The 19348-nt window shown below is 42.0% G+C and overlaps 1 protein-coding gene across 4 annotated transcripts; it reads left to right on the forward strand.

Moving 5' to 3' along the window:
* The first annotated feature begins 2798 nt into the window (after positions 1-2798).
* Positions 2799-14715, forward strand: LOC110507824. Of its 4 annotated transcripts, none has more exons than XM_036965418.1 (12): positions 2799-3337; positions 7792-7902; positions 8157-8531; positions 8660-8794; positions 9629-9643; positions 9870-10072; positions 10187-10291; positions 11915-12007; positions 12239-12349; positions 12642-12762; positions 12887-13165; positions 13536-14715. In XM_036965418.1, the coding sequence occupies exons 1-12, from the start codon at positions 2980-2982 to the stop codon at positions 14171-14173; spliced, it is 2544 nt and encodes an 847-aa protein (XP_036821313.1). In that variant the 5' UTR covers positions 2799-2979; the 3' UTR covers positions 14174-14715. The 4 variants fall into 4 exon arrangements, with proteins under 4 accessions (XP_036821313.1, XP_036821314.1, XP_036821315.1 ...); XM_036965419.1 differs by having other exon boundaries at positions 2799-3333; positions 7791-7902; XM_036965421.1 differs by lacking the exon at positions 2799-3337 and adding an exon at positions 4580-4868.
* Positions 14716-19348: the final 4633 nt, after the last annotated feature.

Below are 19348 nucleotides of genomic sequence, written 5' to 3' on the forward strand. Positions count from 1 at the left end.
CCGATTCACAGATTCACCGATTCACAGATTCAACTGACGTGCATCAATCACTCCAGGAATATTGTTGATCTCTTCAACATCCCAAAAAACAGTTAATTTCCAATCCCTAACTATAACATTTTTTGACAAGATAGAACTGCCAAAGAGGCCGGTGTTGCAATCTACTGCAGAGTTCTGGCTTACTATCCAGGTCTGTACCCAAACAATTCGAGCTTCTACTTTTAAAAATCCACCTTTCCAGAAATAAGTATTTCACCGTTGCTGCTTGCTAGAGACCACCCTCTGCCCCAGCTGTGCCCTGGACACCATATGTGAACTGATTTCCCCCCCATCTATCTTCAAAGCTCGTGCTGCTAGGTGACCTAAACTGGGACATGCTTAACATCTCGGCCATCCTACAATCTAAGCTTGATGCCCTCAATCTCACACAAATTATCAATGAACCCACCAGGTACAACCCCAAATCCGTAACACGGGCACCCTCATAGACATCATCCTAACCAACTTTACCCTCCAAATACACCTCTGCTGTTTTCAACCAAGAGCTCAGCAATCACTGCCTCATTGCCTGCATCCGTAATGGGTCTGCGGTCAAACGACCACCCCTATCACTGTCAAACGCTCTCGAAAACTCTTCAGCGAGCAGGCCTTTCTAATCGACCTGGCACGGGTATCCTGGAAGGATATTGACTTCATCCCGTTAGTAGAGGATGCCTGGTCATTCTTTAAAAGTGCCTTCCTCACCATTTTAAATAAACATGCCCCTTTCAAAAAATGTAGAACCAGGAACAGATATAGCCCTTGGTTCTCTCCAGACCTGACTGCCCTTGACCAGCACAAAAACATCCAGTGGCGTACTGCATTAGCATTGAATAGCCCCTGTGACTTGCAACTTTTCGGGAAAGTTAGGAACAAATATACACAGGCAGTTAGGAAAGCTAAGGCTAGCTTTTTCAAGCAGAAATTTGGATCCTGTAGCACAAATTCAGAAAAGTTCTGGGACACTGTAAAGTCCATGGAGAATAAGAGCACCTCCTCCCAGCTGCCCACTGCACTGATGCTAGGAAACACTGTCACCACTGATAAATCCACTATAATTGAGAATTTCAATAAGCATTTTTCTACGCCTGGCCATGGTTTCCACCTGGCTACCCCTACCCCGGTCAACAGCCCTGCACTCCCCACAGCAACTCGCCCAAGCCTCCCCCATTTCTCCTTCACCCAAATCCAGATTGCTGATGTTCTGAAAGAGCTGCAAAATCTGGACCCCTACAAATAGCTGGGCTAGACAATCTGGACCCTCTCTTTATAAAATGATCTGCCGAAATTGTTGCAAACCCTATTACCAGCCTGTTCAACCTCTCTTTCATATCGTCTGAGATCCCCAAAGATTGGAAAGCTGCCGCGGTCATCCCGCTATTCAAAGGGGGAGACACTCTAGACCCAAACTGCTACAGACCTATATCTATCCTACCCTGCCTAATTTCGAAAGCAAAGTTAACAAACAGATTACCGACCATTTCGAGTCCCCACTGTACCTTCTCCGCTATGCAATCTGGTGCAATCTGGTCATGCACCTCAGCCACGTTCAAGGTCCTAAACGATATCATAACCGCCATCGATAAGACACATTACATTGGATGCAGTCTATCACAGTGCCATCCGTTTTGTCCCCAAAGCCCCATATACTACCCACCACTGCGACCTGTACGCTCTTGTTGGCTGGCCCTCGCTTCATACCGGTCACCAAACCCACTGGCTCTAGGTCATCTACAAGTCTCTGCTAGGTAAAGCCCTAACCTATCTCAGCTCACTGGTCACCATAGCAGCACCCACTCCTAGCACACACTCCAGCAGGTATATCTCACTGGTCACCCCCAAAGCCAATTCCTGTTTGGCTGCCTTTCCTTCCAGTTCTCTGCTGCCAATGACTGCAATGCAAAAATCACTGAAGCTGGAGACTCATATCTCCCTCACTAGCTTCAAGCACCAGCTGACAGAGCAGCTCACAGATTACTGCACCTGTACATAGCCCATCTGTAAACAGCCCATCCAACTACCTCATCCCCATTCTGTATTTATTTATCTTGCTCCTTTGCACCCCAGTATCTCTACTTGCAGTCATGTTCTGTACATCTACCATTCCAGTGTTTAATTGCTATATTGTAATTACTTTGTCACCATGGCCTATTTATTGCCTTACCTCCCTTATCTTACCTAATTTGCACACACTATATATAAACTTTTTTTCCTACTGTATTATTGACTGTATGTTTGTTTATTCCATCTGTGTTGTTGTATGTGTCAATCTGCTGTGCTTTATCTTGGCCAGGTTATTCTCAACTAGCCCACCTGGTTAAAAAAAAAATCTGCTTCCCATGAGAAGCCAGATATAACACAATTGAGGGGTGCTCTGTTCCTAAGAGACACACACAGGACACTTCAAATTTAACAATTCGGGTGAGACGCAACACACGTTTCTTCTGATCCTTAGAAGCACAACAAAATCTAAACAAGCCTGCCTCTCGTGATCCCCACAGCCTTCACTCTACCCAGCACTCTCTCCATCAGTTTGGATCTCAAATGTATTCCTCTAATTTGGTAATTCGATCAGCTGCTCCTCATTAATAAACCATACTCCTACATGATACGAAATGACATTCTCATCATGGTACACTACTTTGTTCCGTTTCCCATTATTTCGGTCAATGTTCCAATTATCCTTGATTCTACAGCAATTAGATTCAGAATCCACTTCCGCCATATTTTCCTCTCAAAACCCGCTCAGAGCCGCGCCCAGTCCCTGTGATCAGTGTATGGGCGGCGTTGGGGTAAAACGTGCTAGTAGGATAACGCCGGATGTTGATGGTGGTACCAGAAATTAACAAACCATCACATCTTTCTTTCCATCCTCTTATCCGTCTCTCCAGAGCCTGCCGTACTCAGCATGTTGGTGAAGTGATAGCTAGCTAAAGAGAAATGCCGGAGTCCCGATATCACTGGTCAGGGGAAGAGGTGAATGCCATCGTCTCAATATGGTCAGACGAGGCAATACAGCGTGCATTACGTTCGTCTGACTCTGAGTATCGAGGTGCCGCCAAGGTGTACCATGAGATCTTTGTGCGCCTTCGCAAATTAGGTTATAAGGGAACTGTCCAGCAATGTCGTGACAAACTAAAAAAACTTAAGGGTCAGTACAAAGAAATTAAGTCAAACGGTTCCGACCGCCGGAGTTCTTTTCCACCATCATGGTTCGATGCCATGGACGCTGTACTGGGACAGCGACTCAGAAAGCCAGTACTGAGAAGTGGCAAAGCCACCGTATCACAAAACAACGGTAAATTGTTTTTCTTAATTTGCTTTAGAATCCGATAACAGGTCGTGTACATATTGCTATCTGCTGCGTTCACGTACTAGTCGGAACTAGGAAACTCGAAAATGTCCGACTTGGAAACTAGTTGTAAAACATGAGCTCTGAGTTTCCCACTTGAAAGTACCAGAATCAACCAGTAGGAAGTTTGCGCAAATAACGTACATTTTAACTCAGTGGTTCTCGGTAGTCATGTCAGAGTGACTCGGGCTCCCGTGTGGCGCAGCAGTCTTAAATACTGCGTCTCAGTACTAGAGTTGTCACTACAAACATCCTGGTTCGGATCCAGGCTGTATCACAACCAGCCGTGATTGGGAGTCCCATAGGGCGGCGCACAATTGGCCCAGCGTCGGGTTTGGCCTTTGTGGGCCGTCATTGTAAATAAGAATTTGTTCTTAATTAACTGACTTGCCTAGTTAAATAAAATAAAAAATACTTGCCTACTTCGGATGAACGATTTAAGCGTTTCACGAGCTTGGAAGGAAGAACCATTCTCACCATAAACCCCAACATTAACGGTGTCATAAAACCTAGCGATCAAACAGGAAAATGGTTCCAACCATTTTTCCACGATTCATTTTCCCCATAAGGGAATTTAGAAACACTTAAAATCAGGTCTGTGTTTCATGTAGGCTTGTAACGTTTTGATAAGTCACATTGCCCGAGAGAGATTTGGTTATCAATGTATTAGTCTATTTACTCTCAGATTCAAAAATACAATTAGCATCAAAGTAGACATTATGCAAAACTACAAATCCCTGTTTGACAGCTCGGTTTTAAGGGTATTACGAGTCATACCGAAGTACTCAATTGACAGCTGAAATTGTGGCCATGTTTGTTTCCAATTTGCAGAGGTGCGTGACGTCAGATTTCAACATGTGGGAAAGATCGGGGTCCAGAGCTCATACCCGAGGTTCCTAGTTGTAATTCCGAATTGGAAGGGCGTTCACGTACGGTTTTCCCAGTAGGGAGGTCGTATTTCAGAGTTTCCGACAATGTGAACGTGGCATTCGCCATCAGCAGCAGATTTTCAACCAACCTTAACTTGGCGATACTTTGTTCGCAAATCAGAAATTACCGGTGTCTTCTAAACTCCCATAGCCAATTGCAGGGGGATGTTTGAATTTAGAAAATGCTCCGTTATTAAATTAAATACATTTGTACTCCATTAAGTAATCTAATAATCTATTCACCGCCATCTTGTCTATTTCTGATATTATCTCATTGATCCAGCCCAAAGTGCTGCACATCATGAGCGAGACTCAGAAATCATGCATCACTTTGAATGACACTCACCTGGGGTGTATTCATTATTCATGATAGAGGATCAGAAATAAATTAGATGGCAATGTATACATTGTAGGATTAATTCATGGAACAAAGACTGGTTTAATTTAATAACAGCATTTTCTAAATTCAAACTCCCCCTGCACTAGCCAGTTAAGAGTTAAGAAGACACTGGTGACTTCAAGAACGAAGAAAGCGTTGGCAAGTGAAGGTTGGTCGAAAATCTGCTGCTTATGGCTCATTAGCAGCCGGTACACAACCTCGGACACAAGCTTTAGTCCTGCGCCGAGGTGGCTAGTTATGGCTAGTTACCCCTGGTTATACTTGAGAACACTCGCCTTGAAAAGTGCAGAGACGACAACAAAGTCTGAATATTCAAACCGTTGCTTGTGGAGATAAATAGATACGCTAAATTGTAATTGCATTTCTAGATAAATCCTCAGTCTGGTCTTTAACAGCCCGAAATTTAGGCTATTGTTACAATGTTATTGCTTCCCCAAAGCTCCTTTTTGAAAAGTTTCCATGGCTGAGGCGTCCACAGTCAAAAGAAATTGGCCGGGCTTCTGTATTGGTCCAGTGGCCCTTTTTTCCCCATACACTTTTCAGATGGTATTTACATAACAATGGCAAACTGCATTTTTTTTACACCTCACAAAGTAACTGTGTTGATGACGCTGACAGAGTTGTTCTTTCTGCAAGCCCCAAGTCTTTAGTATCACTCCCCTGATGGAAACACAATTACAATAGAGCTTACATTAACATACACAACTGGCGACAAACTGGTGTGGGGTAAGTCTTAGGTGTAAATGCAGTAAGAGTTTATCCAGTCATTACGTTAATGCAAACTAGTGTTATTTTTTGGAACGTGTACAAATCACATTTTCTTTTTCAAATGCTTCGTAAACAATAGGTGTCGACTAACAGTGAAATGCTTACTTATGAGCCCCTCCCAACAATGCAGAGAATAATATAAAATAATATCACAATGAATAAATACACAATGAGTAATGATAACTTGGCTATGAACAGTACTGAGTCGATGTGCTGGGGTACTAGTAAATATTTTCTTAACTATTTCTTGAACTGCATTCTTGGTTTTTGGTGAGTTTCTCCCATTCTTCTCTGCAGATCCTCAAGCTCTCAGGTAGGATGGGGAGTGTCGCTGCACAGCTATTTTCAGGTCTCTCCAGAGATGTTCGATTAGGTTCAAGTCCGGGCTCTGGTTGGGCCACTTGAGGACATTCAGAGACTTGTCCTGAAGCCACTCCTGTATTGTCTTGGATGTTTGCTTAGGATCGTTGTCCTGTTGGAAGGTGAACCTTCGCCCCAGTCTGACCTGAGCACTCTAGAGCAAGTTTTTGTCAAGGATCTCTCTACTTTTCTCCAGTCATCTTTGACTCGACCCTGACTAGTCTCCCAGTCCCTGAAAAACATCCACACAGCATGATGCTGCCACCAACGTGCTTCACCATAGGGACAGTGCCAGGTTTCTTCCAGATGTGACGCTTGGCATTTAGGCCAAATAGTTCAATCTTGGTTTCATCAGACCAGATAATCTTGTTTCTTATGGTCAGAGTCCTTTAGGTGCCTTTTGGCAAACTCCAAGTGGGCTGTCATGTGCCTTTTACTGAGGAGTGGCTTCTGTCTGGCCATTCTACAATAAAGGCCTGATTGGTGGAGTACTGCAAAGATGGCTGCCTTTCTGGAATGTTCTCCCATCTCCACAGAGGAACTCTGGAGCTCTGGAGCTCAAGTTTTTGGTCACCTCCCTGACCAAGGCCCTTCTCCCCCAATTGCTCAGTTTGGCTGGGCGGCAAGCTCTAAGAAGAGTATTGGTGGTTCCAAACTTCTTCCATTTAAGAATGATGGAGTTTCCTATGTTTTTGGGGACCTTCAATGCTGCAGACATTTTTTGGTACCCTTCCCCAGATCTGTGCCTCGACAAAATCCTGTCTCAGAGCTCTACGGACAATTCCTTTGACCTCATGGTTTGTTTTTTTCTCTGATGTGCACTGTCAACTGTGGGACATTATTTAGACAGGTGTGTGCCTTTCCAAATCATGTCCAATCAATTGAATTTACCACAGGTGGACTCCAATCAAGTTGTAGAAACATCTCAAGGATGATCAATGGAAACAGGATGCACCGGAGCTCAATTTTGTGTCTCATAGCAAAGGGTCTGAATACTTCTGTAAATAAGGCATTTCTGTTTTTGATTTGTTATAAATTACCAAAAATGTCTAAACCTGTTTTCACTTTGTCATTATGTGGTATTGTGTATAGATTCAGAAAGAACAATTTAATACATTTTAGAATAAGGCTGTAACGTAACATGTGGAAAAAGGGTCTGAATACTTTCCAAATGCACTGTATATAGTGCCTTCAGAAAGTATTCAGACCCCATTACTAATTCCACATTTTGTTGTGTTATAGCCTTATTCTAAAATTGTTTTTTTCTCTCTCAATTTAATCAATCTACACACAATAACGCATTATGACAAAACGAAAACATTATTTTATAAGTGTTTGTAAATGTATTAAATTAAATACAGGTCTCATCTACACTAAACAAAAATATAAACGCAACATTCAACAATTTCATAGATTTTACTGAGTTACAGTTCATATAAGGAAATCAGTCAATTGAAATAAAATAATAGGCCCTAATCTATGGATTTCACATGACTAGGAATGCAAATATGCATCTGTTGGTCACAGATACCTTAAAAAATAAACAAGGGGTGTGGATCAAAAACCAGTCAGTATCTGGTGTGACCACCATTTGCCTCATGCAGCGCAACACATCTCCTTTGCATAGAGTTGATCAGGCTGTTGATTGTGGCCTGTGGAATGTTGTCCCACTCCTCTTCAATTTGGATGTTGCTATAAAAAAAATCCCCTCCCAAACGCATACAGGCACATTAAACGACAAAGGGAACTGTTAACCATGAATACACATAAATAAGCCAAATTGTAAATGGTAAACATGAAGTACAGAAGATTGTCTACACGACCTAGAGAACTTTAATATGACACAGTTGTTTGCAATGCACCTTAACAGCACACTGGTCAGAAACAGCCGGTGGATGTTTTTGTTTGTGTGAGTGCTTTTATCTGATCTGGTGCTTTCACAGACAAATTACCATCCAGTTGGACACCTGATGAACTTCCACAAACTTCAGGGTCTGGGGTGAGAACTTCAGCTTCTAGGCTGTTGGAGTTGACTGATTCCTCTGAAGAATATGGTATGTCATCTAGTACAAAGTTTTAAAAATATATATATATTTTACCAGGGACAGGCAAGATTTGGTGCTCCCCTTTGTGGAATGGATTAAAACTTACTTTGTAAGCTCTAACCATCTGAGGGACCGGCCAGTAATGGCCAGAAGTTGAGAAACGCTTATCTAGTACACATTATTTATAAACCGTACTGTAAGCTTGCTAGCTAATATTGTTTACAAGTTTCTGACTGCTTTCAACTTATGTTGTTCTTTCACAGAGGAATCTGGATACCACTGGTCGTCTAAGGAGGTTCAGGCATTGTTAACACTCTGGGCAGATAAGATGGTACAGAAGCACCTCCTCTCCTATAAAAACGAGCACGTCTATGCCAAATTTAGTTCCGAGCTTGCCGCCCTGGGTTTTAAAAGGACGTCGAAGCAGTGCAGACAAAAGATACAAATACTGAAAAAGGAACACAAAAAAATCAAGGATAACAATAACATGAGTGGTTCCATCTATCGTGAAGAGAGTTGGTTTGCCATCATTGATAGTGTCCTGTGTCACCAACCAAGTACTTTGGAGTCTGGGGTGATAAATTCAGATGCCAAGCTTTTGGGGTCGCCTGATTCCCAACAAGAAATGGGACATTCTAGTAAGTTAAGTTGTCCAGTACAGCACCTAGTTCACATGTTTAACACAGTAACTTTGTTACCATAAGCTTGGTACTTAACAATGTTTTTCTTTGTGTGAGTACTGTCAACTGTGCTGTTGTATCCACAGACAAATCTCCATCCATTTGGACACCTGATGAGGTCCATGGTCAACAATCAGAAACCTCAGGGCTTGGGGTGATAAATGCAACAAATCTACTGTTTGAATTGACTCCTGATTCCCCTGTAGACGAGGAACATATTGGTAAGTTATCTAGTAGTGTTTTTCAACCTTTTTTGTACCACGGGCTAGCCAGGGGTGGGAGGGCCAAGAGACCAGAGGTGGTAGTGCTCAGTTGGGGTGTAGGGTTTGAGCATATCCTGAGGTAGGGAGGGGCAGTTCCCCTTGCTGCCCCGTAGGCAAGCACCATGGTCTTGAAATGGATGCAAGCTTGGACTGTGAGCCAGCTAACGCACTTGCTCAAAGCTCAGATACCCCACAAGACATGCCACCAGAGGTCTCTTCACAATCCCAAGGCCAGAACAGACTGGAAAGTGCATAGTACTACATAGAGCCATGCCGACATGGAACTCTATTCCACATAAGGTAACTTATGCACGCAATAGAATCACATAAAAAAAATACACCTTATGGCATGGCAGGGACTGTGAAGATAAGAAATACTAGTAGCTACACGTTTTTCATAAACAGTACCTTAAGCTTGCTAGCTAATATTGTTTTCCAGTTTCTGACTGCTTTCAGCTGATGCGGTTCTTTCACAGAGGAATCTGGATACCGCTGGACTTTGCAGGAGGTTCACACATTGTTAACACTGGGCAGATGAGAGAGTTCAGAAGCAGCTTCTCTCTTATAAAAATGAGCACGTCTATGCCAAATTTAGTTCAGAGTTCGCTGCCCTCGGATTTAACAGGACGTCGAAGCAATGCAGAGAAAAGTTAAAAAAGCTGAAACAGGAATACAGAAAACTCAAGGATGACGACAACATGAGTGGTTCCATCTATCTTGAAGAAAGCTGTTTTGCCATCATCGATAGTGTCCTCACTAACCAAACAAAAGCTCAGGCTTATTCTTTTCCAGGTGCAGAAGACTTTGGTAAGTTAACTTTTACTGTATACATTTTTGTAGTTTGTTTGAGGGATTTCACTGTGGTGACTGGCTGGCTAAATAGCTAGTTGCTGATGCTGGCTAGTTTCCTAATCTCTTGCTATATATAGATATATATATATATATATATTTTTTTTTAACTCGCCTACAGTATTTTAAATATGCCATTGGTTTTTACTCTATAACATGTTATTGTTTGTGTTTCCCAACGTAGGTCCCGGTTTAACTCTGTCCTCACTGCGTCTCCTTGCTCCACCATTACGCTTGATGTCAGCATTCATGTGGCAAGTGGCTCAGCAGCATATTGTAAAGCATTATGGGAAGCTGGAGGAGTTTGTGACTTTGGTGACAGAGATGGTTCCAGAGCTGCTGAGTTCCAGGCAGAGGACCCAACTTCTTCTGGGTCTGAGAGCAAGGGTGAGAGAGGTGGAAATGCATGCAGAGGATTCTGATAGAAGTATGGGTAGCTGCCAGCTGTAAATAGTATGTTTTCCCCTGGGGCTTGCTCTCACATGTCTACCTCTTTTTCAGCTGGTACTGGAGTTGTGTCTCAGTGAGAGCACAGCTGACCTCGTGACCATCCAGCCTCACCTGGACAAAATCCATTATTTGACAGAATACGCTGTACACAAAGAGGTAAGTTAACTTATACTACTGTTCAAAAGTGTGGGGTCACTTAGACATTTCCTTGTTTTTGAAAGAAAAGCAATTTATTTTGTCCATTAAAATAACACCAAATTGATCAGAAATACAGTGTAGACATTGTTAATGTTGTAAATGACTATTGTAGCTGGAAAGTGAAAATTTATGTGATATCTACATAGGCGTACAGAAGCCCATTATCAACAACCATCACTCCTGTGTTCCAATGGCACGTTGTGTTAGCAAAATTGTACTTATGCAATTAGGTTAGCACAGCTGAAAACCGTTGTGCTGATTTAAAGAAGGAATAAAACTGGCATTCTTTAGACTAGTTGAGTATCTGGAGCATCAGCATTTGTGGGTTTGATTACAGGCTCAAAATGTCCAGAAACAAATATCTTTCTTCTGAAACTCGTCAGTCTATTCTTGCTCTGAGAAATTAAGGCTATTCCATGTGAGGAGTAGGACACAGCGTTGTACGAGATCTTCAGTTTCTTGGCAATTTCTCGCATGGAATAGCCTTCATTTCTCAGAGCAAGAATAGACTGACAAGTTCCAGAAGGAAGGTCTTTGTTTATGGCCATTTTGAGCCTGTAATCGAACCCACAAATGCTGATACTCCAGATACTCAACTAGTCTAAAGAAGGCCAGTTTTATTGCTTCTTTAATTAGCACAACAGTTTTCAGCTGTGCTAACATAATGGCAAAAGGGCTTTCTATTGATCAATTAGCCTTTTAAAATGATAAACTTGGATTAGCTAACACAACATGCCATTGGAACACAGGAATGATGGTTGCTGATAATGGGCCTCTGTACACCTATTTAATATGGCGCCGGAAGAAATGGCAGCAGTTTCAGGCGCCCAACCAATTGTGCTATTATGTGGGGGTTTTTGCGTTATTTGTAACTTATTTTGTACATAATGTTTCTGCATCCGTATCTTCTGCTGCTACTGTTTATCATGTATGCATAGTCACTTTAACCATATATTCATGTACATACAGTGGGGCAAAAAAGTATTTAGTCAGCCACCAATTGTGCAAGTTCTCCCACTTACAAAGATGAGAGAGGCCTGTAATTTTCATCATAGGTACACTTCAACTATGACAGACAAATAGGATTTTTAATGAATTTATTTGCAAATTATGGTGGAAAATAAGTATTTGGTCACCTACAAACAAGCAAGATTTCTGGCACTCACAGACCTGTCTTTTTTTACTGTTTTTATTTCTTTACTTACCTATTGTTCACCAAATACCTTTTGCACTGTTGGTTAGAGCCTGTAAGTAAACTTTTCACTGTAAGGTCTACTACACCTGTTGTATTCGGCGCACATGTCAAATAAACTTTGATTTGATTTAGATATTCCATAAAAAATCTGTCGTTTCCAGCTACAATATTAATTTACAACATTAACAATGTCTACACTGTATTTCTGATCAATTTGATGTTATTTTAATGGACAAAAAATGTGTTTTTCTTTCAAACACATGGACATTTTGAAGTGACCCCAAACTTTTGAGCTGTAGTGTATGTTTAAGATGTTTTCAACTCATATGTTGAGGTTGAGTTAATGTCTGATGAAATTTGTTTGGTTTGTTTATGCTTACTGACAGAGTAATGATGAGTTGGAGGCTACAGAGTCTAACTTTGTGGAGTTGGTCCAAACCCTGCTGGAAGACCCGTCTGAGCGGGAGCACTTCTTCCAGGTAAGAGATCTTCGTCTCACAATTGGTAATACTCGTGACCTTCAGGTGCGTATTTAATGCATCTGTAAATGTATTTTTTTTGGCACAGCAGTCACCTTCAAGTTTTGCTATTATTGACATTGTTAATTGCCCGCATTACCAGGAGATGATTGCAGACTATACCACACAACAAATGACGCCCGAAAGCCATTGCCACCAGACTTATTGTGTGTTAAATTCTAAATTTTTCAGGAGGTGTTCCCAGCACGCTATGGCCCTCGGTATGACACCGCACTGCAGGTACTGGTGTGGGAGTTCCTCTCCAGACTGGAGGAGCTGCTACCTGTACCAGACTTCACACAGGTACAGATAGAAAATTTGCAGTTCTGCCTGTTTAAGTATTGACTGCTGGTCACTGTTTAAAATAAAAAAATGGGGTTGAGAACTATGGAATGGTGAGCTAAAGGAAAACACCTACCCAATGCTCCAGGATCTGGCATGCAGAGAAGGGAGCAAAGGGTGCATACCAATGATACACAGCGTTGAATTCAATGTATTCTAAAGCGCTGAAAAATATTGAAATATAATCAATTACAAATTACATAACCCTCCCCCAGAATGAAATAGAAAATGTGCTATTTCCCCTGCTCCTCAGACAGCAGCATGGCTTGGTGATGCCCCCTCTGTCGTGGAGGAATGTGGAAGCACCATATTTGACACTGAAGAGCTGAAGACTCTTCTGCAGCACCATCAGCATCATGGAAACCTGAAAAGAGGTAAGTGTCCAACCAGAATGATATATTTGTTATTGTGTGTGTTAAATTCTTTGTCTGGTAAGTAGTGGAAGACGATGTATGGCAAGAGTGTAATTTATGGGATCAATTATGTTGTCTTTCCTAGGTTATTTCTCTTACTACACCTCAGATACCATCTTGTCCACACTTTCCCTCCCTCCAACAATAAGAGTTGTCATGAGCGCTGAGCAGGCCAGCTCAGACAAAACAAGGTCATGCTCCGATGGAGATGAATGCTTAAAGAATGGGATAGAGAGAGATGGAGAAGGACAATTTAATTGGGGCAGAGAGGAGGAAGAAGATCATTTTTATTTAGAGCAACAAGAGCAGATTAATGTTTTACCAGCAGAGAATTCTGGTCCGTGTATCCCAGTACCCAGCAACGGTATGGACATTCAAGAATTCAAGTTATTAATAAAATATTTGACTTTATTTTACAGTCCTATTGTCACTGTCATTTATCTGGTATTTAAAATGAAATGACTTTAACAATTGGTACTTCATGGTAATTAGCAACTTGGAAATGATTAACAGAATCTGTAAATTCTTGATAACAATTGGTACATCCTTGTGTTCTTTGCGAAATGACTAACACAATTCTTACCTTATTTTATGTACTTTGTAAGTAAATACCTGGTAGTCAGCAAGCTGTTCAATGTAGTGTTACTCAAAATTGCTTTTTCAAATGGTAATTCATTCATCTAGGCAGAATATCACTTCTTAAGCAATCTGTCCCCCTGATTTTGTCATTGCAGGATTGAATAGTGACATGGAATCCCAGGTCGTCGCCTGCTCCCTCTGCTCATTCTCTCACAGTGATATGGCAAAACTCCACCAGCACATCAGGATTAGGCATCGAGGAGAGGACCGAAAGCTTAGACGCCCTAAAGAATCTGGGACTGAAAAGCACCTTCCCTCAAGCAGAACAAAACTACTTCACCATCACATCAGGACTAGGCACCAAGGAGATGTACAGAAGTGTCAACACTCTGAAGGATCTGGGACTGAAAACCTTCCCTCAAGCACAACAATTATCCCCTATAGACCCAATAACATGACTCTAAGCTGCCCTCATTGTGGGAATGTTTACCAAAACCTCAACTCTCTGAAAAAACACAGAAGAATTCACACATTTCCATTCTGTTGTAACCAGTGTGAGAGAAGATTTTCTACCAGATTAGGTCTGAAAAGACATCAGCGAGCTCACACAGGGGAAATACCATTCAAATGCTCTCACTGTGACCGGAGATTAATGTGTGCATATTCACTCAAAATGCATGTACGCACACACACTGGGGAGCGTCCCTACTGTTGCACTATTTGTGGGAAAACATCTGTCCAACATCTAGCAAGACATGACGATGCATGCAGGGGAGAAAAACTATTTATGTAGCATCTGTGGTAAGGCATTCCTTAGCTCAGGAGAACTGCGAGGAAGTTGAGAGATTAATTTTCATCAGGATATTTTCTCCTGTTTTTATTGGTCGACTTTGGGCCTATGTGTTTTACTTAGTTGATGATGAAGTTATTAGCTTACTGCTGCATTGGCCTATAGGCTATTTTTGACTTCTATGTGCTCATTTATTTAGCCGCCAATGGATTGCAGTCTATCAATGTGTTCATATGGCAGAGGCTGGTGCTCTTGCCTTAGAATTCAACTAACTTTTAGATTTGTATCCTTTTACTTAAGATTTTTATTATTCACCACGTTTTTGAGAAACCAAAACGTTATTATTGAATTGAAACTGTTCCCCAAAAAACACCCATTTAAAAAATTGTTAATGCGCCAGCGAGTGCACACATTGGTCCTGTTTAAAAACTTGCCCGCCTAAGGAATCCAAGGCCCAACCAACCGACTTGTTCTTGTGCTGGCCCTGTTTCACCTCTTTATTTTAGACCTATTGAAAGTATTAATAAAAGCATTGTGATTAACAATTCCCTGTACGTTTTGTTGTAAGTGCCATAAAACCTGGGAAAAATATGGGAGGGGTTCTCAGAATGTAATTTTATAGTTCATGTGACATTTTTGATTAATTTAGCAGACGCTCTGGGACTTAGTTATTGCATTCAACCACATCTCAGTCATAGTACACACTCTAGGTGGCAGTATGCACCCTTTCAGCTTGTTTGCCAACTCATAGAAATTGTAGTATTAGAAAATGTAAAATCAGCAAAAAAAAAGAAATGTCTTTCAAAGATAATTTGTAAAAATCCAAATAACTTCACAGATCTTCATTGTAAAGGGTTAAAACAATGTTTCCCATGCTTGTTAAATGAACCATAAACAATTAATGAACATGCACCTGTGAAACGGTTGTTAAGACACTAACAGCTTACAGACGGTAGGCAATTAAGGTCACCGTTATAAAAACTTAGGACACTAAAGAGGGCTTTCTACTGACTCTGAAAAACACCAAAAGAAAGATGCCCAGGGTCCCTCATCTGCGTGAATGTGCCTTAGGCATGCTGCAAGGAGGCATGAGGACTGCAGATGTGGCCAGGACAATAAATTGCAATGTCTGTACTGTGAGACGCCTAAGACTGCGCTACAGGGAGACAGGACGGACAGCTGATTGTCCTCTCAGTGGCAGACCACGTGTAACAACACCTGCACAGGATTGGTACATCCAAACATCACACCTGTGGGACAGGTACAGGATGGCAACAACTGCCTGAGTTACACCAGGAACGCACAATTCCTCCATCAGTGCTCAGGCTGTCCACAATAGTATGAGAGAGGCTGGACTGAGGGCTTGTTGGCCTGTTGTAAGGCAGGTCCACACCAGACATTACGGGCAACAACGTTGCCTATGGGCACAAACCCACTGTCGCTGAACCAGACAGGACTGGAAAAAAGTGCTCTTCACTGACGAGTCGCGGTTTTGTCTCACCAGGGGTTTTGGTCAGATTCGCGTTTATCGTCAAATGAATGAGCGTTACACCGAGGCCTGTACTCTGGAGCGGGATCAATTTGGAGGTGGAACATCCGTCATGGTCTGGGGCGGTGTGTCACAGCATCATCGGACTTATTTCCTGCAAGACAGGAATGTCAGTGTTCTGCCATGACCAGTGAAGAGCCCGGATCTCAATCCCATTGAGCATGTCTGGGACCTTTTGGATCGGATGGTGAGGGCTAGTTGCCTTGGTGGAAGAGTGGGGTAACATCTTACAGCAGGTATTGGCAAATCTGGTGCAGTCCATGAGGAGATGTACTGCAGTACTTAATGCAGCTGGTGGCCACACCAGATACTGACTGTTACATTTGGATTTTGACACCCCCTTTGTTCAGGGACACATTATTCCATTTCTGTTAGTCACATGTCTGTGGAACTTGTTCAGTTTATGTCTAGTTGTTGAATCTTATGTTCATACAAATATTCACATAATGTTAAGTTTGCTGAAAATAAATGCAGTTGACAGTGAGAGGACGTACATTTTTTTGCTGAGTTTACTACTTCAAAATGGAGGTGGCCTCAATGGCAACCAAGGGGCCAGGGTTCCGGTCTAGAAGCATGGTTTCTACTGCTCCTACAGTTTTGCTTCGGTACTGCAGTTTAACTTACGATTTCCATACATAAAGAAGTCAGATTAGAAAATTCAAAATAAGACACTTTATTCATCATCTTTGTGCACAAAACATCCATTGCATTTTCAAATCATTGTCGCTGAGGCAGTAATTTTTTTTTCATCACTCAGAGCCGAAGATAGTAACATTTTATATTCATCCAAACCTCGTAGCATGCCAGATCTTACTGGATAGGTATTTTAAGTATCAGCTAACCTCATATGTAGTAGCAATGTGTCAGTCAATGACAGTCGATGACGTGGCACGCAACCATTGGTTGATGCATTCAACGTCTGAGCAGGGGGACGAGACCTAGTCGTGGCCAAAAGTTTTGAGAATGACACAAATATTAATTTCCACAAAGTTTGCTGCTTCAGTGTCTTTAGATATTTTTGTCAGATGTTACTATGGAATACTGAAGTATAATTACAAGCATTTACAAGTGTCAAAGGCTTTTATTGACAATTACAAGAAGTTGATGCAAAGAGTCAATATTTACTGTGTTTACCCTTCTTTTTCAAGACCTCTGCAATCCGCCCTGGCATGCTGTCAATTAACTTCTGAGCCACATCCTGACTGATGTCAGCCCATTCTTACATAATCAATGTTTGGAGTTTGTCAGAATTTGTGGGTTTTTGTTTGTCCACCCGCCTCTTGAGGATGGACCACAAGTTCTCAATGAGATTAAGGTCTGGGGAGTTTCCTGGCCATGGACCCAAAATATCAATGTTTTGTTCCCCGGGCCACTTAGTTATCACTTTTGCCTTATGGCAAGGTGCTCCATCCTGCTGGAAAAGGCATTGTTCATCACCAAACTGTTCCTGGATGGTTGGGGGAAGATGCTCTCGGAGGATGTGTTGGTACCATTCTTTATTCATGCCTGTGTTCTTAGGCAAAATTGTGAGTGAGCCCACTCCCTTGGCTGAGAAGCGACTCCACACATGAATGGTCTCAGGATGCTTTACTGTTGGCATGACACAGGACTGATGGTAGCGCTCACCTTGTCTTCTCCGGACTAGCTTTTTTCCGGATGCCCAAACAATCGGAAAGGGGCTTTCATTAAAAAAAAATGACTTTACCCCAGTCCTCAGCAGTCCAATCCCTGTACCTTTTGCAGAATATCAGTCTGTCCCTGATGTTTTTCCTGGAGAGAAGTGGCTTCTTTGCTGCCCTTCTTGACACCAGGCCATCCTCCAAAAGTCTTCACCTTACTGTGCATGCAGATGCACTCACACCTGCCTGCTGCCATTCCTGAGCAAGCGCTGTACTGGTGGTGCCCCGATCCCGCAGCTGAATCAACTTTAGGAGACGGTCCTGGCGCTTGCTGGACTTTCTTTGGCATCCTGAAGCCTTCTTCACAACAATTGATCCGCTCTCCTTGAAGTTCTTGATGATCCAATAAATGGTTTATTTAGGTGCAATCTCACTGGCAGCAATATCCTTGCCTGTGAAGCCCTTTTTGTGCAAAGCAATGATGACGGCACGTGTTTCCTTGCAGGTAACCATGGTTGACAGAGGAGGAACAATGATTCCAAGCACCACCCTCCTTTTGAAGCTTCCAGTCTGTTATTCGAACTCAATCAGCATGACAGAGTGATCTCCAGCCTTGTCCTCGTCAGCACTCACACCTGTGTTAACGAGAGAATCAATGACATGATGTCAGCTGGTCCTTTTGTGGCAGGGCTGAAATGCAGTGGAAATGTTTTTTTTGGGAACTCAGTTCATTTGCATGGCAAAGAGGGTCTTTGCAATTAATTGCAATTCATCTGATCACTCTTCATAACATTCTGAAGTATATGCAAATTGCCATCATACAAACTGAGGCAGCAGACTTTGTGAAAATTAATATTTGTGTCATTCTCAAAACTTTTGGCCACGACTGTATTGGCGCTTTCAAGACAACTGGGAACACTGGAAAAAATATGAGGTCAAATCACAGCTTCAGGGATTTTTAGGTCAGAAAGTCGGAGTTCTAGAAAGTTTACGACTTGGAATTCCGAATTGAATGACCATTAAATGATTTTTCCAGTCAGTGCTCATATTCTTCTGAGTTTCTAGTTGTCTTGAACGCACTGAAGTCAGAGATTTCAGAGTTTCCAGTTGTTTTGAATGCGGCGTAAGTGTTTCATCCCAATTTTGGAGCCTTTCATGCAGCAGGGAACGGAAGTTGCTTGCTGATGGTAGCCAATTACTGCAGGACTTGTTTAGGTTGAAGATGATGGTCATGTTCCCCTGCTCAGACTTTGCCTCAACCAATGGTTGTGTTCCATGTCATCAACTGTGTCTTTGACTGACAGATTACTATACGATGTGGTTAGCTGATACAACGCCTGGATAGGTATTTTAAGTAAGATTTGGCATGCGTCAGCAATGTAGTAGAGGAAAACATATAATTGGCTGTACTCCATCGTCTATCATCCTGAGCTCCCACATGATGACCTCTGACGTCACCTACTAAGGAAATTACCTCGATAACAGAATTGTCTGCAATTTAATCTTGGTTATCCAAAAGTAAAATGACCACCAAGTTTGTAATTTCCTGTTTTATGGGGAATGCCATTAACAATTTTGATTACCTTTGTGCAAACCAAAACTCTTGGCCAAACCCCTCCCTTCCGCTAATTTCACCAATATCTTGGCCAAAAAGTGTTTTGTTTTCATACATTTTTACTATATAGACAATTTTGACTGTAATCTAGTGGAAACCGTTTATCATCCGCACACAGATTTGAAAATCACAGCACCACCTTTACCCAATCCTGATTTGTCCAAATAATAAATGGCAAAAACCCCAAACCAGGAACTACTGCTGCTCGAAATTGCATAATTCTAAATGAGCCTCGACATCTTCTTGACAGATTATCAGATTCATCTGTCCACGAGAGATTATCGTCAGTTAAGTGCAACAACAAAACAGCATTAAAAAAAAAAAATGTTTATTAAAAGTCCCGCATGATAGCGGTACTATTAGTTTATGGTTGACATAGGCTAATCGCCAAAAAC

The sequence above is a fragment of the Oncorhynchus mykiss genome, chromosome 27 (genome assembly GCF_013265735.2).
Source record: "Oncorhynchus mykiss isolate Arlee chromosome 27, USDA_OmykA_1.1, whole genome shotgun sequence".
In the NCBI taxonomy this organism is placed as follows: Eukaryota; Metazoa; Chordata; class Actinopteri; order Salmoniformes; family Salmonidae; genus Oncorhynchus; species Oncorhynchus mykiss.